Source organism: Cucumis melo, chromosome 9 (assembly GCF_025177605.1).
Source record: "Cucumis melo cultivar AY chromosome 9, USDA_Cmelo_AY_1.0, whole genome shotgun sequence".
NCBI classification, from domain to species: domain Eukaryota; kingdom Viridiplantae; phylum Streptophyta; class Magnoliopsida; order Cucurbitales; family Cucurbitaceae; genus Cucumis; species Cucumis melo.
Window position 1 is genome coordinate 15,114,099 of NC_066865.1, and position 25,747 is coordinate 15,139,845.

General features: G+C 33.8%; 2 protein-coding genes and 1 long non-coding RNA gene across 6 annotated transcripts; 2 read left to right on the top strand and 1 right to left on the bottom strand.

Annotated features, from left to right (window-relative positions):
* Positions 1–5,696: 5,696 nt before the first annotated feature.
* On the top strand, positions 5,697–12,702 carry LOC127151022 (uncharacterized). The gene is made up of 2 exons (XM_051090256.1): positions 5,697–9,934; positions 10,353–12,702. Exon 1 carries the CDS (start codon positions 6,686–6,688, stop codon positions 8,255–8,257), a length of 1,572 nt encoding a protein of 523 aa, XP_050946213.1. The 5' UTR covers positions 5,697–6,685; the 3' UTR covers positions 8,258–9,934; positions 10,353–12,702.
* A 3,707-nt stretch (positions 12,703–16,409) lies between these two features.
* Positions 16,410–18,599, top strand: LOC103501383 (2-methylpropanoate--CoA ligase CCL4-like). Its single transcript, XM_008464953.3, has one exon. The coding sequence runs from the start codon at positions 16,718–16,720 to the stop codon at positions 18,383–18,385; it is 1,668 nt and encodes a 555-aa protein (XP_008463175.1). The 5' UTR covers positions 16,410–16,717; the 3' UTR covers positions 18,386–18,599.
* Positions 18,600–19,009: 410 nt separating this feature from the next.
* Positions 19,010–22,437, bottom strand: LOC103501382 (uncharacterized). 4 transcript variants are annotated; one of them, XR_007823703.1, is made up of 4 exons: positions 21,840–22,347; positions 21,396–21,482; positions 20,788–20,850; positions 19,010–19,370 (listed from the first exon to the last, which is right to left on the bottom strand). It is a non-coding gene; the product is annotated as an uncharacterized LOC103501382 (long non-coding RNA). The 4 variants fall into 4 exon arrangements; XR_007823704.1 differs by lacking the exon at positions 19,010–19,370 and adding an exon at positions 19,849–20,104 and having other exon boundaries at positions 21,840–22,348; XR_001764335.2 differs by lacking the exon at positions 19,010–19,370 and having other exon boundaries at positions 19,849–20,850; positions 21,840–22,344.
* Positions 22,438–25,747: the final 3,310 nt, after the last annotated feature.

Consider the following 25,747-nt stretch of genomic DNA (forward strand, 5'->3'; position numbering starts at 1 on the left):
TGTTAGAGGTGATTGATGGAGGTTGGCAGGTGGTGGCCACCCAAAAAGGTCATTGAAAATTTGTTGACAACGGTTGTCAGAAAGCAGTTGTTGGAGGTTAGCCAACAACAGTTACTAGAAAGACCGTAGCTAAAAGTTAGTCACTCGTGAATACCTAGAAAACAATGATTAGAGGTTGGTCGGTGATGATCATCGAAGATAGGGAGACGACTATCGTTTGTGTTGGCCATCGGGATCACCGGAGGTGGTGACTTAAGTTTTTTATATAAAAAGAAGGAGAAATTAACCATTAAATACTTGAAATTCATTTTTCTAAAATTTGGTTTGAAGTGTTTATCCTAAAATCACTTTTTTTGTAAACTTATTTGAAACTTGTTTTGTAAACTCATTCTTCAAAATCCAATATCTTAGAAGATTGTCAAAACACATGAATTTTTTTCAAAAAAAATTAATTTTAATTTTTAATTTAATCGCTTGAAAAGTTGATCTAAATATACCTTACGAATGCAAAAATTCACTTAAAATTTTATTCATTTTAGTCAATTTGGACTCATCTTTCAACATTCCATTTTAACTTGTAATATAGGATGGTTAACACTAGTTCATTACCATATAAATAGGAAATGATTATAGATAGAATTTATGGGAGAGAAGAAAGATTTAACCAAACTCCACAGACATAAATTTCAAGAAACACTCAACTGAATTGAAACTTCTAATATCATAAAAACAAACTAATTTTTTTAAATGTGAAATTTTTAGGATATAAAAAATGTTTGAAACTAGGAATCGTCAAAAATAGCAAATTTGACAAAATATTTACAACATATAACAAAATTTTAGATTTTATCAATAATAAATCAATAAATACTAATATGCTTTTCTTTTCGTGACATTGGTAGATAATGATAAAAGTCTATTCATTTTTATCATAAAATCCAAAATTTTATTATAACTTATAAATATTTTTATTTATTTTACTCTTTTTAAAAATATTCCTAATAAAACTAAGGGAGATTTATTTTTAATAATGTATTTTTAAAAAATATTGTCAAAAATAAGATAGACGGCAAACTATCGTGATTTGGGCAAAATCGTGTATCACGTGGATTCCACGACTTCAATGCGTGGACCCCACTTTTTTTTCCTTTCACATTATTTAATTTATATATATATTAATATTTAATATATCGTTGACCCCACACCCTTTTAAAATATTTAATATATATATTTAACATATAAATATTGTGGACCCCACATTTTATTGTTAAGATAATTAATATATAATAGTTAATAATTAATATATATATATATATATATATATATATATATATATAATTTTCAAATTTCAATTTTAAAAAATATCTTTCTTATTATATTTTTTCAAATTTCAAATTTCAATTTTTAAAAATAAATTTTCTCATTAATTATCTTTCCAAATTTCAAATACCAATCTTCAATTTTTTTAAAAAAAAAGATATATATTAACAAAATATATGTTATTAAATATTTAAATTTTCAAATTATAATTTTTAAAAATATATTTAGAGATCGAAAATATATAAAAATTTATAGAGATTGGAATTTGAAAATTGGAAAGATCATTTTTTAAAATTGAAAATTAGAATTTTAAAATATTTAATAAGGAAATATATTTTTTCAAAATGAAATTTGGAGATTTAAATATTTAATAATATATTTTGTTAATATATATCTTTTTTAAACAATTGAAGATTGGTATTTGAAATTTGAAAAGATAATTAATGAGAAAATTTATTTTTAAAAATTAAAAATTGGAATTTGAAAAAATATTTAATAAGAAAGATATTTTCTAAAATTGAAAATTGAGATTTTGAATATTTAATATATATATATATATATATATTAATTATTATTATTATTATTATTATTATTATATATATAGGTGTAGAGTACACAATTTATTAAATATTAAATTTATATATATTAAATAGGTTAAAAAGGTGTGGGGTCCACACTATATTAAATATTAAATTTATATATATATTAAATAATGCGAGCAAAGTCGGGTACGTGCTACACGATTTTGCCTCCAATCACTCTATTTTTGTTAATAGTTTGCCTTCTACTCTATTTTTTACAATATTTTTTAAAAATACATTATTAAAAATAAATCTCCAATAAGCTTTAAATATAGAAAAGAAAACTATTTACAAACAAAATTCATCACAATTTCTATAGTCTACTGTGATGAAATTTGATCATAAATAGTTTCAATTTTTTATGATTGCTATATCTAAAATCGGCTGTAATTAAATTGTATTTAAGATCAAATTATGAAACCAAATTGTTGATTAAAAGCTCAATAAATTTAATTTATTGAATAAATGATTGATAATTTAATGATGCATAAATTGAAGGCCTTCTTGAAGTTGTTGTTTTGGACAATTTATGAAGATCGAGTTTAATATTACACTAATCTTCCAACCAAAATGCATGGTGGTGTTTAGAAAAAATGTATACCACTAGGTTTTCTTCTTCAGTGAGGCCAGTGTATAAAGATTTGGAGGTAAGAATAATTCAATTTAAATGGACGTATATTACTTCCTTTTGAGTGGTCTATTCTTTTTTATTATTTAATCTAATACATGTATAAAACACTATTGTAGGAGTCGACTACATATCGTAAAAGCTATAACCCCCGGTTTGGACTCTTAATACAACCCAAACAACTCAAACTACCTTCAACAACATGTACGTGCAATATAATGTCTATAAACGTCTCGATGAAGGTACGTAAAACATAATATTCTTTTCAAATAATTTTCCAAATAGCTACTAATACTCAATCGATCTTGTAAGATTTATTAAAACTCACATTTTTATTGTTAGAGATTGGTTGATCCACCCATATTATTTTTACATCCTATACTTTCAAGAAAACATTTATTTTTATGAAAATAGCAATCCAAATATGTTCAAATTGATAAATCTAGTATGACATGGTTTTGGTTTAAAGTTTATATTGTTTGATTTTTTTTTTTCCTTCTTCTTCTTCTTTTAAATAAAATATTCAATATTTTTATAAGACGTAAATAGAAAAAAAAAAAAAAAAGAATGTATATATACATAGCTCAGGTGTAATTTATGTAGGATGTGAATTTTAGAAATTATTTTAGTTTAAATTGTTATATTGTTAATTAAAATAAAAGTATACATCTATTCAGGACTTTGTAAACTTGTATAAACTTAGATACTATAAAATTAAAGTTGGCATTTTTAGAGGTTAATTTTAATTTTTCCCAGATAATTTATATCACTTTGTTTTCAAAATCAATGGAAAATACTTGCAAGTTATTTTTTAATAGAAAAAAAATATGATTAAACATATAAAATTAAGTATTTTTTTAAAAAAATATAACAAACCAGTAAAATATTTACACTGTACAGAACAATTCTAAAAACCAAAAAAAAAAAAAAAAAAACTCACAAGCCTACAATAGAAAATAACAAAAATGTCTCAATCAACATGCGATTAATATGTGTCACACGTGGCAAGTAATCTTCTTTTCAACGATCATGTACTATAGTCTAAGCGAACAATTTATTATCGTTTAGGTCATGATACGTGATCGTGTAATTCTTTTTAACGATAAAAAAAAAAAGACTTCGAATTTAAACGATCATGTTGACCATACTAAATGATTTTGTTAACCATTCTAAACAATCGCGTTAACCATGGTAAGCGATCAATTACATATGTCAACACGATCGTATAGTTCGTTTTAAACGATAGAAAAAGAAACTTCAAATTTAAACGATCGTGTTGATCATGGTAAACGACCATCTTGACAATGGTAAACGATCGTTTAGATCATGTCAAAATGATATTTAAACAATTTTGTTATTCTCGAATATGAAGTAACTTCATAGAATCTTGACGAAAATAGTGAAGATGAAATAAAAGATTTAAACATAAAAATAAATCTTTTAAAAATAGAAGAAATAAAATTTGCAAGAGAAGATGAAGAAATCTAGAAAAAAAGATGAATAAATCGCACAGAAGAAAGAAAAGAAGTGACGAATCGTCCAAAATATTTAAGGGCAAATATGGAAAAGGTGAAAATATTTTAAAATTTGATGGACTTTTCATTTTTTGTTACATTGTCGGGTTGTTGTTTTTGTTTTTGTTCTTTTTTTGTTACCGTAAATATTTTTAGTTTTGTTACATAAATTAACAAAAAAAAACTAAACATTAAATTATTAAATTGAATTTAAGTGATTAAAAAAATATTTTAAAAATGAAAATTTTCATAAATATAAGTAAAATATTTACGGTGCGTGTAACAAGATGAAAAAGTCCATGAAATTGGTCATTTTTTTAAATATTTCAAGTTTGTCTTTTCCTTTGATCGTCCTTCCTCATTTTTTTTATTTCCATCATCTTTCTTCTCTTGCTCTTCTTCTTTTTACCAAATTGTATCAAATATAAAAGATTTATTTTTCTTATTTTTTTCAAACAGTTATTTGGTTGTTCAAAATCGTGTAATAAATATAAAAGATCTTGGACAAAAAAAACATTCATGTACAAAAAATAGTTAAATCTAAACGATTGTGTATGTAAGAAAATAAACGAGCCAAAATATAAACGATCGTGTATTAAAAGAATCTTGAAAAAAAAAATAAAAGATTGTAAAGCTAAATTCATGTATCAAATAATGTAAAAGAAATAGTTTAAATTTGGCTATCTAAATCTAAATAATATTAAAAAGTTGATTTAAATTTGTCTATTCAAAATAATACCAAATATATGATTGATAGGATATATTTAGGATTTACAAATATGAGTGAGTATGTGAGTTTTTTTTTTTTTTTTTTTTTTTTTTTTTTTTTTTTTTTTTTTTGCTTGAGAATGTTTTAAAAATGTTATTCTAAAATATTTTTTAATATTGGAGGATGAAATTTTGGTGGCGCCGCCCACGAGATCTTGCGTCAGTCCCTTTCTTTCACCACCACAATTTTTAATTCTTCTTTTTTCTTTTTTTTTTTTCTTTACTAAGAAACGTTTCTAAGTTTTTCTCTGAAATCTGGGCTTTTCCCCCTTTTTTTTCTCACTCTCTTTCTTTACTTTCAAATGTTGTCTCTCTCAGTTTGAGTTTTTTTTTTTTCTTTTTCTTTTTCTTTCTTTTATAACATTTTTATGTTTCAAAATTGGCCAATAATTTTGGGGAATAAAAAGATCAGAAACAAAATATCCAATATAAATGAATATCAAACACACACACACCCCCTTACTTACACAATTATTATTTCATTTTTAATTTTCATTTTGAAGATTAAATCAATCTTCTTTCCCTTTTAGTTCTAAATTAAATATATATATATATATATATATAGAAAAATAGGTTTTAAATTTTTTGTTTTTAAAATCTAGGTTGATTTTTTGAGATTTGTAAAAAGTAGATGATAAAGTAAAAAGAAAAAAGAAATTTTCAAAACTAGAAACTTGTAATGTTACTTCATTATTTTCAGTCTTTTTTTCATAAACAACTATTTTTCAAATAAATATGTCAGATATGATGAACATACAATCCTTTCCCAACCATATTATAAATTTATAACGTTGTTAACTCTACACAAATTTTGACGACACAATATTACCAAAAACGAAAAGAAAAATGGATCTATTAAAAAATATAAAAAAACAGCAAAATATTTACATTCAACCGAACAATTCTAAAAACGGAAAAAGTTTAAAGATCTACCGTATAAAATACTAAAAATATCCTGTCAACCACCAACATATTTGCGATCGATCCCTTATATATGGCTACAACACTATTGTTGAACAGGAAATTTTGACCAATTAAATCACGCCACGTCATCACAGCAAAATTGAGATAATTATAATTTGATTGGATTTAGGTAGTCAAGTTTTCTCATACCCAACCTAGTTCAAGGCCCTAAAAAAAATTGGGCCAAAGAAATAATGGACCCGAGCTTGCGCAAATAAGTGGGTCGAGTTCGAGCCCACCAAGCAAATGGATCCAAGCCCAAACCGATCGAGCAAATGGGTCCGAGCCTAAGCCTGTCAAGAAAACAGGTCCAAGCTCAAGCCCAACAAGCAGATGGGTCCAAGCCCAAACCCAACAAGCAGATGGGCCCAGGCCTAAGCCCGCCCAACAAGCAAATGGGCCCAGGCCTAAGCCCGCCCAACAAGCAAATGGGCCCAAGCCCACCTAAAGCCCATCGAGATTCTCTATAAATAGAGACCTTCTCATTCATCTTGGGGGACCTTTGATTGAAGAGAAGAATCGAAGCTCTGAAGAATTGAAGACAAAAACTTCTGAAGACTCTCAAGACGTGCAAGTTATCATCAACCTCAAAAATCAACCTTCTGAAAGATCGAAGACTTGGAAGATCAAACTTTCCTTGAATTCCAGAAGATTGAAGCTTGAATTGACTTGTAGTTACAACTTCTTGAAGATCAAAGACCACGAAGTTTTAAATTTTACTTTTTGTATTCGAGAGAAAGAATCAAAGGAGTAAATATTAGAGATTGTATCCACAATACTTAAATCAATACAAAGTTCGATTCCACGAATTAAATTTCTCCTGAAATCTCGTGTGAACAATTTGGCACGCCCAGTGGGACCATCTCTACCTTTCATCTCTTTCTCTTTTCGAAGAACATCCAAAGAAAATCATGACATCTCAAGGCAACACTTCCAAAGCTCTCAGTGACATCGGCAAACGGCCAAACACCCGTAGCCGCTCAAGGGAGATTCAGTCATCTGAAGATATGCCTCCTTTTGAAGTTGCAAAGAATATTTGGGAGCAAATCTCTAAGCCACCAAAAGGTGGAATTGTAATCAAAGAGAATCCGGCGGTTGATGAACACAACTCGTTGTCTGAGTGCTCAAACGAGGAGGTTCCACAGCCAAATATAATGTCAGTTATGGTAACTAACGTGGATACAAGTGAAAATAGAATGGCAGAGCTTGAAAAGAAGGTGAACATGCTCATGAAGGTGGTGGAAGAAAGGGATTATGAGATTGCATTTCTAAAGAATCACATTGAAAGTTGTGATGCTGCTGAATCAAGTCATAAACATACTGTCAAGAATACTGACAAAGGGAAGGCAGTTATGCAAGAAAGTCAACCACAAAATTCGACCTCAATTGCATCGTTGTCTGTTCAACAATTACAGGAGATGATTGCAAGCTCCATCAAAACGCAATATGGTGGACCTGCTCAAACTTTCTCCTTGTACTCCAAACCATATACGAAGAGGATCGACAATCTCAGAATGCCGAATGGATACCAACCTCCCAAGTTCCAACAGTTTGATGGAAAAGGCAACCCAAAACAACATGTTGCTCACTTCATCGAAACATGTGAAACTGCTGGTACGCGAGGAGATTTATTGGTCAAACAGTTCGTTCGAACTCTCAAAGGAAATGCCTTCGACTGGTACATCGATCTGGAGCCCGAATCCATCGATAATTGGGAGCAACTTGAGAGGGACTTTCTCAACCGTTTCTATAGCACCCGACGTATCGTCAGCATGATGGAGTTGACAAACACAAGACAACAAAAGGGAGAACTAGTCATCGACTACATCAACCGATGGAGAGCTCTGAGTCTTGACTGTAAGGATCGACTCACCGAACTGTCTGCAGTGGAGATGTGCACCCAAGACATGCATTGGGGACTTCTTTATATTTTACAGGGAATAAAACCTCGCACGTTTGAAGAGTTGGCGACTCGTGCCCATGATATGGAATTGAGTATCGCCAATAGAGGAGCAAAAGATTTCTTGATTCCAAAATCGAGGAGTGACAAGAATGAACTTGATGACACTAAAAAGATTGCAAATAGTGTCATAAAAGAGTCAATGGTTATTCATGCAACTCCTTTGAAATCTTTCTCTAAAAGAAAAGAAACAAAAATTGAAAGAAAGCATGATGGCGATGAAAAGCGACAGTCAACTCTTAAAGAAAGACAGGAAAAAGTTTATCCATTTCCTGACTCTGATGTTGCAGACATGTTAGAGCAGTTGCTAGAGAACCAACTTATTCAACTGCCAGAATGCAAACGACCAGAACAAGCAGGAAAAGTAGATGATCCTAACTACTGCAAGTATCATCGGGTCATTAGTCACCCTGTTGAAAAGTGTTTTGTGTTGAAAGAGCTAATTCTAAAGTTGGCTCGTGAAAAGAAGATCGAGCTAGATATTGATGAAGTAACTCAGATGAATCATGTTGCATCGAGATGACTTCAAATGTTCCGCCATTAACACAACTTGATGATCAAAGAAAAAGCTTGATTTAATTTGGGACTTCTGCACCTATACTTGTTCTATTCCAACAAAGGATCGTGGCGATAAACTCCCAAAATAAAGAAGCGCATGGTAAAGATGATGGCGAAGGATGGATAACAGTCATTCGTCAAAAAGGGAGACAACCAAATTCCATTCAAAAGGAGTCGCGATTCCATCAAAAGTATGCAAAAGGAAGCATCTCCTATAAAAAGAAAGGAAGAAGGAACAAGAAGATGTGGAATCCTAAGCCCATAAAAGGAAAAGATGAGGACTTCCTCCAACTTCGACGATCGATAACTTTGGCAGAATTCCTCCCAAGAAGTTTCCTTGAGGATCATCTAGAAGAAATACTTGAAGTCACTGCATGTCATGCTGCCAGCATAGTAGAAGTCGACAACAATTATGGATCTTCTAAAGAAGTCAACAATTCAAATGAAATTAATCAAAGGACCTCTGTCTTTGATCGTATCAAGCCTTCAACTACTCGATCTTCAGTCTTTCAAAGATTAAGTATGGCCACGAAAGAAGAGGAAAACCAATGTCCAACATTTATTTACACTCGAACTTCAACTTTCAAAAGGCTGAGTATCTCCACATCGAAGAAAGATCGACCTTCAACATCTGCTTTTGATCGTCTAAAGATGACAAATGATCAACAACAAAGAGAGATGAAATCTTCGAAGGCAAAACCATTTCGTGAAGAAAATGATGACGATAAGATTCACAGTTGTGCCCCGTCACGCATGAAGAGGAAGTTGTTTGTTGACATAAATACAGAATGTTCCTTGACTGTGAAACCAAGATTTATTATCTTCACCAATCCTACAAACGAAGGAGATGAACAAATTCTTGTTGAAAATAAAAACTGTTAAATATGCAAAGCTCCTTATCGCAAGAGCTTAAACTGCATGGTGCTTCTAGCCCACAAGAGCTTAAAAGGTGAATGGCGGAGGAAAAAAAATTGAACTACGTTATGACTTGATCCCTATGTTATAAAAAGGGTACGTAGGCAGCTTAAAATTCACTTTAAGTTCAGTCGCACGTAAAAAAAAAAATATTATTCTTCATTGTGATGATGTAAGCGCATAGTAAATGATGCGTAAACAGTATAAAATGAAATTTAGGAGCAGTCACACCAGAATAAGAACATTCTCATCACCATTCAACAAATTCTTGTATTTACAAGAATACAACTAAAGAAAAAAAAAGAATGAGGGCAAAGGGGGCAAAGTTAAAGCCTCCACTTGAAGTTCTTAAATTCTTCGCGTGTAGCATTCAGGCTCTTTTGAACCGTAGCTAGCGCCTCTGTGGCCTCTTTTGAGACAACAGAGATGTTTAATTGTTTACCTTCGTAAGGTGCGGTTTCGCCTCTTCTCCAAAATGTTGACCAGCGAACTCTACTCCTCTTTGATATGTTGCAGACAAGGATCTTTCCATGTGTTGTGCCCAAGAGGATCTTCATCTTCATCTTCTCCCATGTATTGCAGCCGAGAGGATCTTCATCTTCATCATCTCAAATATGTTGCAGCCAAAAAGATTTTTGTCTCAAGTATATTGTAGCCGAGAAAGTCGTCGTCTCATATATATTGCAGCCGAGGATGTCGTCGTCTCAAATATGTTGCCGCCGAGGAGGTCGTCCCCTCAAATATGTTGCAGCTGAGAAGATTGTCGCTCTTAAATATGTTGCAGCTGAGAAGATCGTCGTCTCAAATATGTTGTAGTCAAAAAGATTTTTGTCTCAAGTATATTGTAGCCGAGAAAGTCGTCATCTCATATATATTGTAGCCGAGGATGTCGTCGTCTCAAATATGTTGCCGCCGAGGAGGTCGTCCCCTCAAATATGTTGCAGCTGAGAAGATTGTCGTTCTTAAATATGTTGCAGCTGAGAAGATCGTCATCTCAAATATGTTACAACCGAGAAGATCGTCGTCTCAAATATGTTGCAGCCAAAAAGATTTTTGTCTCAAGTATATTGTAGCCGAGGATGTCGTCGTCTCAAATATGTTGCCGTCGAGAAGGTCGTCCCCTCAAATATGTTGCCGTCGAGAAGGTCGTCCCCTCAAATATGTTGCAGCTGAGAAGATTGTTGTTCTTAAATATGTTGCAGCAGAGAAGATCATCGTCTCAAATATGTTACAACCGAGAAAATCGTCGTCTCAAATATGTTGCAGCCAAAAAGATTTTTATCTCAAGTATATTGTAGCCGAGAATGTCGTTGTCTCGTGCAACCCAGAAAGTCGTCATCTCATATATATTACAGCCGAGGATGTCGTTGTCTCAAATATGTTGTCGCCGAGGAGGTTGTCCCCTCAAATATGTTGCAGCTGAGAAGATTGTCGTTCTTAAATATGTTGCAGCTGAGAAGATCGTCGTCTCAAATATGTTACAACCAAGAAGATCATCGTCTCAAATATGTTGCAGCTGAGAAGATTATCGTTCTTAAATATGTTGTAGCAGAGAAGATCATCGTCTCAAATATATTACAACCGAGAAGATCGTCTCAAATACGTTGCAGCCAAAAAGGTCGTCGTCTCATATATGTTGCAGCCGAGGATGTCGTCGTCTCAAATATATTATCGTCGAGAAGGTTGTCCCCTAAAATATGTTGCAGCTCAGAAGATTTCCGTTCTTAAATATGTTGAAGCAGAGAAGATCATCGTCTCAAATATGTTACAACCGAGAAGATCGTCGTCTCAAATATGTTGCAGCCAAAAAGATTTTTGTCTCAAGTATATTGTAGCCGAGAAAGTCGTCGTCTCATATATATTGCAGCCGAGGATGTCGTCGTCTCAAATATGTTGCTGTCGAGAAGGTCGTCCCTTCAAATATGTTGCAGCTGGGAGGATCTTCACCATCATCATCATCTTCAATGTGTTGCAACAGAGAGGATCATCATCTTCATCTTCAATGTGTTGTAGCGGAGGAATCATCAACTTCATCTTCTCACAAATGTTGCAGCCGAGAAAATCATCATCTTCATCTTCTCACATATGTTGCAGCCGAGAGGATCATCATCTTCATCTTCTCATATATGTTGCAGCCGAGAGGATCATCATCATCATTTTCATCTTCTCACATATGTTGCAGTCGAGAGGATCATCATCTCATTTTCATCTTCTCACATATGTTGTAGCCGAGAGGATCTTCACCATCATTTTCATCTTCTCACATATGTTGCAGCCGAGAGGATCTTCATCAGCATGTTCATCTTCTCACATATGTTGCAGCTGAGAGGATCTTTATCATCATCTTCATCTCACACATATTGCAGTCGAGAGGATCTTCATCATCATCTTCATCTCACATATGTTGCAGCCGAGAGGATCTTCATCATCATCTTCATCTCACATATGTTGCAGCCGAGAGGATCTTCATCGTCATCTTCATCTCACATATGTTGCAGCCGAGAGGATCTTCATCATCATCTTCATCTCACATATGTTGCAGCCGAGAGGATCTTCATCATCATCTTCATCTCACATATGTTGCAGCCGAGAGGATCTTCATCATCATCTTCATCTCACATATGTTGCAGCCGAGAGAATCTTCATCATCATCTTCATCTCACAAATGTTGCAGCCGAGAGGATCTTCATCATCATCTTCATCTCACAAATGTTGCAGCCGAGAGGATCTTCATCATCATCTTCATCTCACATATGTTGCAGCCGAGAGGATCTTCATCATCATCTTCATCTCACATATGTTGCCGAGAGGATCTTCATCATCATCTTCATCTTCAAAGCAGTGCAGCGAAACCATCATCATCTTCATCTTCAAGGCAGCGCAGCGAAATCATCATCAACTCCATCTTCAATGCGGCACACTCGATAAATCATCATCGTCTATAGAACAATCATCGTCGTCTCCATGCGGTGTAGTCGATAGAAAAATCATCGTCGTCTCCATGCGGTGTAGTCGATAGAAAAATCATCGTCGTCTCCATGCGGTGTAGTCGATAGAACAATCATCGTCGTCTCCATGCAGTGTAGTCGATAGAACAATCATCGTCGTCTCCATGCAGTGTAGTCGATAGAACAATCATCGTCGTCTCTCGTCTCTATGCAGTGTAATGGATAGAACAATCATCGTCGTCTCCATGCAGTGTAGTCGATAGAACAATCATCGTCGTCTCCATGCGGTGTAGTCGATAGAACAATCATCATCGTCTCCATGCGGTGTAGTCGATAGAACAATCATCCTCAAATTTGTTCAAGCGGCAATCCATCCTCAAATTTGTTCAAGCGCATCATCTACACACTTCACTCGTATGAAAAAAGAATTTGTGGAAAAAAAAAAGGGTTTAGCTTCACTCCTATGAAAAAGAAGGGTAAGTAAGTAAAAAAAAAAATTGTTAAAAAACATTGGGGTAAAAAAAAATTGCAAAAGAAAAAGTTTGGAAAAATGGGGACAAAATGGTTGAATTTTCTTTTTAACAAAATTGTAGAAAAAAAAAAGAAAGAAAGAAAAAGATAATAAAAAAAGAAAAAATTGAAAAAATTGAAAAAAAAATGAAAAAAAAAAGAACAAGAAAAAGATAATAAAAAAAAGGAAAGAAAAATGGAAAAAGATAAACGGTAATAAAAGAAAAGGAAAACGATAAAAAAAGAAAAAAAGAAAAAAAAAAAGAACTACATCTGCCGCATAAAAAAAAGAGAGAAAAAAAAACAAGAAAAGAAAAAAAAAGTTTTAAAAAGAAAATAACTAAAAAAAAACTTGAAAAAAAAATGTTAGAACAAAACGATTTAAAAAAAAAAAAAGAGAGAAAAGAAAACTTTTTCTAAAAAAACAAAAAAAAAGTTAAAAAAAGAAAGGACAGGAAGAAAAAAAAATGAAAATGAAATAAAAATAAACAAAGAAAAACAAAACTAAACTAAAAGGAGTAAAAATGTAAAAAAAAAAAACATATATGTATATTGAAAAAAAAAGATGAAAACGTGAAAAAAAAAAGAGGGGAAAAAGTAATTGAAAAAAAAAAGTAAGAAAAAAAAACAAAAAAATGAAAAAGAAAAAAAAATATATATACATATATATAGAAAAGAAAAGAAAAGAAATAGAAGAAAATAAAAAGAAATAAGAAAATAAAAAAAAAAAAAAAGGAAAAGAAAAGAAATCTCTCCAAAATTTAAAAAAAAAAAAAAGGGTTTTTTTTTTTCTCTCTTCTCTGTCTCCTTTTTCTTCTTCATCTGTGCTCTTCCTTACCAATTGAATGAAAAAAAAAATCTGTTTTTTTTTTCATCTATCACCTCTTCTTCCAAATCATGAAAAAAAAAAAGAAGCACATCGGATTTGTTTTTCTCTCCCAAATAAAGAAAAAGAATTGGAGGATCAAACACATATGCAATGAAAAAAAGTTAGAGAAGATGAATTGGTGTGAATTTTGTTTGCAAGCTTCTTCCCTATTTATAAAGATGGAAGGTAGCAAATCAAATATTTTCTCAACAAACTAAATAAAAATCTTCTTAACAAATAGTTAGATTAGGTGAGATTATAGGAGAGAATTCCTAACCTCCTCTATTCTTTTCCTTTATTAAATAAAAAAAAAAAAAAACCTCCTCTATTGTTTTTTTTAAAGATTAATTAAGAAAAAAAAATGACATTCTGTTTTTTTTAAAAGCGTTAAAAAAATTTCAAGTCTTATCCCTCCCATATCCTCTTCATAATTAAACCTTAAAAAAAAAAAAAAAAAAACCTCAAATCTTGGAAAAAAAAAATCCCCCGATTTTCTTTTCTCATCCATTAAAAAAAAATGTTTAAATTTTATCCCAAATCATAAATGGATTTGAAATGAAGTAAAAAAAAAAATGGCAAACTTTTCAAATTTTATCCCAATTCGCTAAAAATTCAAATTAAGAGAATATGCAAAAAAAAAAAAAAAAAAAAAAAAAAACTTTGACTTAATTCATATTTTGATGAATTGGCAATATTCCAATTTTATAAATGTTATGTCTCAATTCTTCCATTAAATTCATTGGTAAAAAAGAAAAAGTTCAATTTCATTCAAGTTTTGGCTATATTCCAAAATAAATAAATAAATGGTGAATTAAAATCAAAATTCACTACAAATTTGATATTGGGCTGTATCAAAACTTCATTTTTAATCAAACTTATGTCCAAACGCATAGTTTGATTAATTCGACATATTAACTGGAGCAAAAGTCAAGAACAAGATCACTTGTATTTTTTGTTTCAGCTTATCATTTTCGAGATTCATCCACCCATACATGTGTACAAATCTCGAAAGGGGGCATTTGTTGAACAGGAAATTTTGACCAATTAAATCACGCCACGTCATCACAGCAAAATTGAGATAATTATAATTTGATTGGATTTAGGTAGTCAAGTTTTCTCATACCCAACCTAGTTCAAGGCCCTAAAAAAAATTGGGCCAAAGAAATAATGGACCCGAGCTTGCGCAAATAAGTGGGTCGAGTTCGAGCCCACCAAGCAAATGGATCCAAGCCCAAACCGATCGAGCAAATGGGTCCGAGCCTAAGCCTGTCAAGAAAACAGGTCCAAGCTCAAGCCCAACAAGCAGATGGGTCCAAGCCCAAACCCAACAAGCAGATGGGCCCAGGCCTAAGCCCGCCCAACAAGCAAATGGGCCCAGGCCTAAGCCCGCCCAACAAGCAAATGGGCCCAAGCCCACCTAAAGCCCATCGAGATTCTCTATAAATAGAGACCTTCTCATTCATCTTGGGGGACCTTTGATTGAAGAGAAGAATCGAAGCTCTGAAGAATTGAAGACAAAAACTTCTGAAGACTCTCAAGACGTGCAAGTTATCATCAACCTCAAAAATCAACCTTCTGAAAGATCGAAGACTTGGAAGATCAAACTTTCCTTGAATTCCAGAAGATTGAAGCTTGAATTGACTTGTAGTTACAACTTCTTGAAGATCAAAGACCACGAAGTTTTAAATTTTACTTTTTGTATTCGAGAGAAAGAATCAAAGGAGTAAATATTAGAGATTGTATCCACAATACTTAAATCAATACAAAGTTCGATTCCACGAATTAAATTTCTCCTGAAATCTCGTGTGAACAACTATCATTTAGATATTGCTACAATTTATCTTTTCAATACCATCATTTTAATTTTGTTACACAATCCTTAAATGATTTTTTTTTATTCTTTTGATAGAACATCGTTTAGATTTCTCTACATCGTTTACTTTTTTACTTTACATTTGGCTGCTTCCATCTAAATTAGATTTTGCTAAAAAAGAGGATGATTAGATTTGGTTATCCAAATATAAACGCAAAAAGAAGAGGAAAAGTAGGAATAGGATGAAAAGAAATCGAAGTGAAAAAAAAAAAAAAACAAAATGGACATAAATAAAGAATTGAAAAATAAGAAAGATGGAAAAAAGATAAGGAAGAGACGAATGGGAAAGAAAGATGAAATGGCAAACCTGCAATATTAAAAAAAACCAGAGTTTTGTGGCGTTTATTTTATTACTAAGTAAGTTTCTAAAGAAAAATCCTCAAATTAATTTGAATTCTTAAAAAAAAAACCTTCAAATTTGGACTTCAAAATCTTAACTTAAATTATAGTTGAAAAAGAACACAAACTTCTCGTCAAATACGTAAATTAAAAATTTAGATCCAAATATTTAAACTTCTCGCCAGAAATTAATGAATCCCAACAAACCACCCTTCTTCTTTTTCTTATATTTAATTTATGTGACCCATTGCTTTTTGTTTCTTTCAAATTTCGATCACCCATAAATCTTTTCCTTTCTTTTATTTATTTATTTATTTATTTATTTATTAATTAATAAATAATAGATGGAATGTGTATAAATGTGTATGATTATGATATTTGGTTATATATTTATGATTTATTTTAGAATTTGGAGAACTGGGTGTACAATTTCCTTTTTCCTTTTTCATTTTAACAACCGTGGAATTTTAGCGGTTTGTGGAAAAGTGCTCGGAGTATAGACACGTTTTTCCTGGTGGGTAGCTTCTCCAAACAAAATTGTGGTATTTTTGACTTATTTGCTTAGGTGTGAAATTGACTTCTAACAAAATATTTTGACAGATTCTTTTTTCAGATTAATTAGTTAATTGTTTAGCAAATTTAGGTGATAAATTAATGCATTTGATGAGTAAGGACAGAACAGTGTCCCAGTATTCCTATTTATTTATTCTGTTCCCTCATGACTAGAACTAGAAGTTAGAATTTTAAAACAATTATTTGTTTTCCCAAAAATTTTATTCTGTTCTTATCGTCATCACGATAACCTTCATCGTTATCTTTAAAATATGTTTGTTGAAATATCATATTTGATCCAATCGTCTCCCATCCCTCCCCTTTCCCACTCCCAAACTTACAACTAACTTCCCATTTCTTGTACAGAGACAAAAACAGAGCACCAATCATACACCATTAACTCTCTCCCTATCAATTTCAATGGATCATTTGAAGCCAACTCCCGCTAATTCCTCTCCCCTAACTCCAATTTCTTTTCTTGAAAGAGCTTCTCTCGTCTATGCTGATTCTCCCTCCATCATCTACAACTCTACCTCCTTTACTTGGTCCCAAACTTACCTCCGATGTCTTCGACTCGCTTCCTCTCTTTCTTCCCTTGGTATTCACAAAGGTCATGTTGTTTCTGTTATCTCTCCCAACACTCCCCCCATGTACGAGCTCCAGTTTTCTGTTCCCATGGCTGGTGCCATCCTTAGCTGTATCAATCTTCGCCTTGATGCTCGAACTATCTCTGTTCAACTGCGCCACAGTGAATCGAAGCTTCTCTTCGTTGATCAGGCCTCTTCTGCCTTAATTTCTGATGCCCTGACCTTGTTTCCGCCCGAGTCGAAACGACCCTTGCTTGTCCTCATAGCTGATGATGCTGCGGTTGAGGATTCGGCATCGTCTGTTGCGATTGGAGGTGATTTTGTGGATTTCTATGAAGACATGATTCAGAAAGGGGATCCTGAGTTTCGATGGATACGGCCGGTGAGTGAGTGGGATCCGATCGTTATGAACTACACTTCTGGAACTACGTCATCACCAAAGGGAGTGGTTCATAGCCATAGAGGAATTTTTACGGTGACGCTTGATTCACTTATCGAATGGGGAGTTCCTAAGCATTCGGTTTATTTATGGACCTTACCGATGTTTCATGCTAATGGATGGAGTTTTCCTTTTGCAATTGCGGCTGTCGGAGGCACAAATATTTGCATTAGAAAATTCGACGCAGCCTTGATCTTTTCGTTGATTAATCGCCATCATGTGACACACTTGTGTGGAGCTCCAGTGGTGCTCAACATGCTAACAAACTCCCCTAACAATCGACCGCTTGAACGACCAGTTAAGATTCTCACCGCCGGAGCGCCACCGCCTGCAGCAGTTCTATTCCGAACTGAATCATTGGGGTTTGACGTTAGCCATGGGTACGGGTTGACAGAGACTGGGGGGTTGGTAATTTTTTGTTCGTGGAAGTTAAAGTGGAATCAATTGCCTGCGACGGAGCGTGCACGATTGAAGGCACGACAAGGGGTGCGAACTCTAGCAATGGCAGAGGCTGATGTGTTGGATTCAGAGACTGGAAAAAGTGTAAAAAGGGACGGAGTTTCAATTGGAGAGATCGTTCTAAGAGGGGGATCAATGATGCTTGGGTATTTTAAAGACCCTGAAGCAACTAAAAAAGCGATGACAGAGGAGGGGTGGTTCTTCACGGGAGATGTTGGGGTGATGCATCCAGATGGGTATTTGGAGATAAAGGATAGATCGAAGGATGTGATTATAAGTGGTGGAGAGAATTTGAGTAGTGTGGAAGTGGAATCAGTTCTGTACACGAATCCAGCAGTGAATGAGGCAGCCGTGGTGGCGCGGCCAGATGAGTTCTGGGGAGAGACTCCATGTGCATTTGTGAGCCTGAGAGAAGGACTGAGTCGGGTGCCTACAGAGGAGGAAATTATTGAGTATTGTAGAGGAAAGTTAGCAGGGTTTATGGTGCCAAAGACGGTGGTTTTCATGGAGCAGTTGCCGAAGACGTCGACTGGAAAGATCCAGAAGTTTTTACTAAGAGAAATGGCTAAGTCAATGGGCCCTTCACGGAAAAGCCGGTTGTAGAACAACAACTTATTCACCAATGTTAGGATGAGGAATAAATGTCAAATAATTGTTCCTTCTCAAATCACTGCAATTGTTAACGCCATCCATCAAAATTAGTTTGTTTTAGAGTTCAATAATTATGATGGCAACCCAACAGTACCTTTAAAATGGCAACTCCATTGATTTACGTTTTTCGTTGGAGAAATGATAATAAATATTGTAATTTTGCTCATCTCATTGTTTAATGGAGTGTTGAACACACGATCCATTGTCTGTTTTTCTTATAATTCATACCCCATGTGATGTGAACGCAGTTCAACTCTCAGCCTATTGGTTTCTATATTTTATTTTTTCTTTTTCTTTTAATTTATGTTTCTTCCTTCCTATTTTTACTGAAAAAAACATACTAAAAAGTTTATACTCATCCTTTTCTTCTCTTTTCTTTCTTTCTTTCTTTCTTTCTTTTTTATTTTAAAAAAAAAAAAACAAACTTACTATTTGTTTTTACTTTGACACTCCTCTTTTTCCTTTCTTTTTTTAATAGAAAAAATGCAACTTATCAACCTCTTAGCTAGCTAGCTGCTACTACAGCTTAAGGTATGTTTTTGAAAAATAAAATAAATTGTTGTTTTAGCCGAAGAATTAACGAGGTGAAGAATGAAAGTTTATTACTATTTACTATGATGTCGTCTACGTAAAGAAGTAGATATGTAACACAATCATTCTCAATTCGGACAAATAAGGAGGAAGTTCGCTTGAGAAGCTTCGAAACCAAGGGTGAGAAGATGGGAAGTGAAACATTCGACCATGCTTATGGTGCTTGCTTGGGTCCATATAGTTTACACACATGGGAAGAACAAGATGGACCAATAAATCATTGCCGCTGTTGCATGTATACCTTCTCTTGTTATTCTCCATGAAGGAAAGCATTATTGACGAAGCTTCCAATTATATTGAGTAGCAAGAGATAGGATAATCTTCGCAATAGGCTTTTTAATTTACACTACAAGAAATTGAGTTGTTAATGGCACACAAAAAATGTTACTAAAACGAAAAAAACGCCACTAAAAGTATTAGCAACATCATGACATGCGTCATTAGGACTGTCGTAGTATCCGCACGTTTAGTAACATATTTGTTGTTACTATTTAATTTTTACAATGACATAGTACATTCAACACTAAAGTTGATGTTTTGGTATAATATTGTTGATAAAGGTTAATTTGTGACCATTACATACGTCTTTTTGCAACATATTAAAATAAATATTTAGTACCACTAAAAGTTCCTACAGTTTTTTTTAGTTTAAAAACCAATGATCTTCCAACATTACAAAAAGCGCTAGTAAAAGTATTTTATTAAATAAAAAAATAATATTCAATTTACTATATAAGGGTGTTATAAAATGTCAAATATAACATTCTTAGGAACTATCACTAAGCAATATGTAATAACACCAACTTCATCACAAGAAGTATATGTCAAGAAACTTCGATAGTTTCATAAAGATTTTGAGTAATATCAACTAAGTTATAAGTATGAAGTTACATCAAGTAAATGGATGTACAAAGTTAGTTCCAAATACTAGGTATCACCTCTTTGCATCACAAACAACAAAACTAGTGTGCATAACTAAAGTTCCTATAAGTCTTGGAAGCATGAAATGATCTCTCCTAACAAAATTATAAGATACCAACCAAAGCTCTTTTCATATTCATTTGAAGTCAGCATCAAAATCTTGTATAGAAGACAATTTGTGCGACAAATTTGAAATATGTAAGCATAACAAAATAAATAAGTAAAATATGTAAGCAAAAATGGAACTTAGACACTTTAAAAACATAATGACACTACTCAATATGATTTCAACTCAAACATCAAAAAGTTTTTATCCTCGTTAAACGTTCTGTTGTTCCTTTAAAGCCATCTCCTAAGAATTGTTGATTACAATAAACTAGTGAGAATGCTAAACATACAGTCGAATGCCGACCTTTGTATACACATAAGTTCCATTAGATGGGAGCATAAGAACAAGACTTCAATGAGCATGCAGACTACGAACGTTTTGGCAAGTTTTGTCTTGCCAAGACATTCATGTAGATATTATCAAATATAAAAGACAAAATACCCATTCCAACCTACCTGGCTAAGAAGCTTTGGTTTGTAAATCGTTGAAAATATCACTTCCTATATCAGAACATGTCCTTTGAGTTTTTTCTAACTTCCAAATTTAAGTCCTCAAGCTTGGAACAAGCCTCAAAGTCAATTATATTTTCTCAAGTTCTATACAAACCAATGATTAAGAAATCAATTACCACAAATCAACGATGCGAGGAAAGAAACCTAAGGGGTTGGAGAAGGTAGCATGGAGGGAGACACAGATAGGCTAATAATGAAAATGCAGTAGGTCCAACAATTACCTTTTGTGTGACAATGGAAGCCTTCTATCCGGTGCTTCATTAGATGAACCACTTAAAAGAATACTATCAAGAAAAATATGATCATCATTGCCATCTGACTTAGTACTTATGTGCTAAAAAATCAACAAGGAAAGCATGGAGCAATAAAACTTCTGCCGCTAAAACAAAGTTTACACAAACATAGAACTCTATTTAATACAATTGAATAATCTTTTGATAAGAGGACATCATAGAGTTACAGAGTTATAAGCAATTATTACAAAATGTTGCACAACAATTGTGTATCTAACTACAACGAGACATATGAAGAAGCAAACGGCAAAGACCCCATCAACATTTTAACAAACTATTAAAATCACAACTATCTTCAACATCCTCATGTCGATTTTCAAAAATTCTCTCGCTCCTCCCAAGCCAAAAGGCTTAACATGATGCAAAGATTTCTTCTTCTTCTTTTTTTTTTAACAGAAACAAAAAGATAATAAATGAGACTAAAGAATGTTTGATGTAATCCCACTCTAAGCAAGAAACTATAAGAATGTTTGGAACCAAGCAACATTGCCCATTAGTTTCCTCTAAAAATTATACAAATGAAATTGAAAAAATACCTCCAAAAAGCGAATGTGATAAACAGGACAGTTCTTTGGATCCTTTGCTAGAGAAAGAAGCTTTTGATGTAACCAAACATCTTCCACCTTCTCCATGTTAACATCAAATCCGTGACCGATAGAATAATAATTATCAAGAACCAAGAAGTTAATAAATTAAGAAGCTTCTTAAGAAAGAGCAGACCATCCCTACTTGATGATATAGTCTAGCTATGTGAGTTTAACATATTATATTACTTAGACACTCACCAGCCCAGTTTAACATGAATTTTTTGAGTTCAAGAGCAAAAAAGTCGACAATTTGACAAAAATTAAACATAAGAAAACCAACCCAAATCCTTCATATCAGTCTCTTTCTTTCTATTTGTTTGCATAAACTTAAAATTAATCAAAACAACAAGAAATGAGACAAAAATTACAAATAAAAAGAAAAGAGAAGCAAACCTTCCTGGAGCCGTCAGACGGAATGGGTCACCGTGGGAAGAAAGACTGTGTGGGTCACCATTGGATGGACCCATTTGCGTAGCAGTTTAGGTGAGCGTGGTTCGTCGTTCGTTCATCGTGGAACACCGACCATCGTTCACTGTGGATCACCGACTGTCGTTTGCCATGGGTCATCAACAGATTCGCGTGGACAGTTCAAGTGAGTGTAGGTCGTGTGGGTCATTCGTCGTCGGCGTTCGTGTGGGTCACTAAAGAAACTTCCGTCGTTCGTTCACCGTGGGTCACCCACTATCGTCCGTTCGCCGTGGGTCACCTTCTGCCATCGGAAAATAGGAATTTTATGATTGTCGGCCAAAACTTGGAGGTGGAGGGTCGGTTTGTGTGCTGGTGGAGAGAAAGTGGAAAGCCAGTGATTTTTTGTTTTATTAATTATTCAATGAAAGGGGTCGGAGGGAAATTAAAAATAAAGGGAGAAATGGTCACAACCACGGTAAGAAAATGACGATCTCCCAACGCACAAAAACGTCAGAACATATATATCGAAAAAGAATTTTCAGAAGCATAAATTTGTGTTGGGAGAGAATCTCTCCACGCATAAAATGTATTATCGGGAGATCCTTGACATCTCCTAATGTCTTATTTAAGCATCGATAGATGTCAAAGAACCTCGGATGCTATATTTTGTGTGTCGGGAGATCCTCTATTTTAAAGAAACAATATTGCAATCCAATAGAAACCCAAAATGAAAAAGAACAGCAATCCAGAAGAAACTCAGACTAACACACATATTTAATATTTTTTCTCAACCTCAAACCAAAATAAAAAAAAATTAAACACAAAGACTTACCAGCGAGGGGCAAACAACGGCGACGATGAAAGGGCAGTGGCGGACAGCAACAACAAGGGGAAAATCACACAAGAAAAGGCCTTGACAATCACAAAAACATACATATTTAATTTTTTTTCTCAAACTCAAACCAAAACAAAGAAAAAATTTTTTTAAAAAAACAAACACTTATCGGTAAGGGGCGAACAGTGGCTTACAAGCGTCGACAAGCAATGGACAGTGGACGGCGAGCGATGGTGGACCTTCTTCTTCCTATTTCGACCTTCAAACCCTTCATTCATCTCCCTCATTTTCGGTCTTCCTTTCCCTTATTTTCAGCTAACACATATATGTTTTATAGATCTGAAAATAGTATTTGAAGGAAAACGTTCCACGTCTGACTAACGGCATTGGGAGAAGTTAAATATATTAAAAAATTATAAACTTCTCGAGATGCCATGCTAACAGCGTCATGAGAAGTTAAATATATTAAAAAAATTATAAACTTCTCTTTTCGTCATGCATAACGGCATCAGGAGAAGTTCAATATATTAAAAAAACTATAAACTTCTCTTGACGTCATGCATAACGTCGTCGGGAGAAGTTAAATATATTAAAAAAATTATAAACTTCTCTCAACATCGTTATGTATGGCGTCAGGAGAAGTTTGTAATTTTTTTTATTAAGTTACCTTATATCGACGTCGTCTTATGTCTCGTCGAAATTGCAAACCTTTTTCGATGGGGCTTCTAAGGTGTCGAGAGAGCTTTTTTCCTCAACATCACTTATCCCAACGTTCGTGTTGCGGAAAATACATATTTTCTTGTAGTGACCCCTCGCAGATTACCTACTCTAGATCTGAGAGATGGTGTGCTCTAAATAACACCAATTGACCCTTAACCTCAAACTCGTAAATCGTTTATAAGCGGATGCAAAAATATTTATCCAAACTACGGTGTAGCCCAGATTAGAAACGACTTTTATAAAAACATTAACTTAGTAGAAATTAAGGCATAATGTTTTCACAAATCCCTCTAAATGATTCATTTTAGCATAAGAAATCCTTTATAAAATTTGTTTGGCCTGGCAACAGTAAGTCCAGCACTCAGAGATGCACAATAAATACATGGAAAGAGAAAAAACATTTTGAAAGACTAAGTCAAAAGACTGAGTGACAATTCTATAAAACATGTTTTCATGAACAGTTTAGCATAAATCCTTGCCATAAAAAAATCAACAATAGAATTAATTTCATAATATAGTACTTAGAAACATATAACATTGCATAGAGCTTTTGGAAGAAATGATCCGTAGCTACAGACAATATTAAACCTCTTTGTTCTAAGACACGAAACATTTGATTGGATTTAACTTTCACCGTTATCCCCCTCCTTTTAGGCATAATATTTTATACCTTTCTTGAATACCCATAGTTAAAATAGACTCGTCAACCCTACCATCAGAATGGAAGATCCATACTAGGATAAAACATTGCTCAAAATCTTTAAACATACTTTTGAACATGTAGGCAATAGCATTCATAACATAGTCTTTTGAAAATCATTTCATAAAACATTTAAGCTTTTGCAATCTCAATAGAAGTCAGTATACTTAACATCAATGAAATATACTTTGTTCAATAGATTATAAATCATGCTTTAGAAACCATCATAGAAATCATTTAATCACTCACAACACTAGGTTTGATCTTTGCTTTTGAATTTCTTTCAATTTCACCCTGAACTGAAAAAAAAATCATTTTTTGAGTCCTTGTTAATCCTTTGATTATGAAAATAATCAAGAATTTCCTAAAATTGTCAAAATAACAAAATAGCCTAAAAAACAACCCACAATAGCATGTTGGCACCAAGTGGCATGGTGGCAATACTTAGTGTCACAATCGTAACTTCTCAACACGATTGTGCGGCACTTGTTTAGCTCGATCAACAAGTCAGCCGTTCAAAATTCGGAATCCGCGGAAAAACTCGCAGTATGACGTAGCCTCCCTTCACGTTCTTGAGAAAATGGTTTTATAAAACGTGAGAGAGAAAATAAATTGTTGAAAACATCATAAAAGTGAGCATTGAAGACTGTTAGTTGCAAAGAAAAAGCTTAGTTTCAAAGAGTACGACAAGGCTCGGCGGGGGTGCGACTACTCATGTACCCCCTATAGTACATATTGAGATTTTTGGCCTTGGCAGGCTTGCATATGAAAAAGCCGAAATGTCACACTGTGGCTCGGCGACACGAAAACGAAAGAATTAGCCTAAACTACTTTCAAAACATAAAGATAAAGCTATTTAGGGGAATTCGGGCATACGACCATAGATAAATAATACCTTGGACAAGTATGCCCTTGACATTCTCCCCCACCTAAATGGTTGACGTCCCCGTCAACTGGCAAAGCTTGAAATCTTCTATCTTCTGCTTCCACGCTTCAAGATCTTCGACACGTTCCCAGCTAGTCTCCTCTACATGAAGGTTCTTCCACTTTACCAGATACTCGTGGATCCTTCGTGCGGGTCTTCTATCCCTTCTTACTCGCTCGACCAGAAGTTCTTCAACATCTTTGTCTTCCTTCTGACTAAGGTCGATACTTGGGCGAGTTACGATATTTCGCTACAGGTCTTCAGTGTCTTGATGGTATGGTTTCAGGTTTCTAACATGAATTACTGGGTAGATTTTCATCCATGTGGGCAACGCTACTCTGTAAGAAGTATTCCCTACCTTTTTCAGCACTTCAACTGGTCCTTCGTACTTCCTGACGAGACGCTGGTCTTTGCGTCCTCGAAACCTGACTTGCTCTGGTCGTAATTTGATGAGTACCTAGTCTTCCGCCCGAAACTCAAGAGGTCGTCGCTTCTTATCTGCCCACTTCTTCATCCGCTTCAACGCTTTTTCTAAGTACACTCGGTCGATGTCGTTCGTTTGTTTCCACTCCTTCGTGAAATTGAGGACTTGAGGGTTCTTCCCTGCAAAGGGATGATCAACAAGGTGTGGCAGTACTGGTTGCCTCCCAGAAACAATCTCAAACGGGCTTCTCCCTATAGATGAACTTGCCTGCCCGTTGAAACAGAATTGG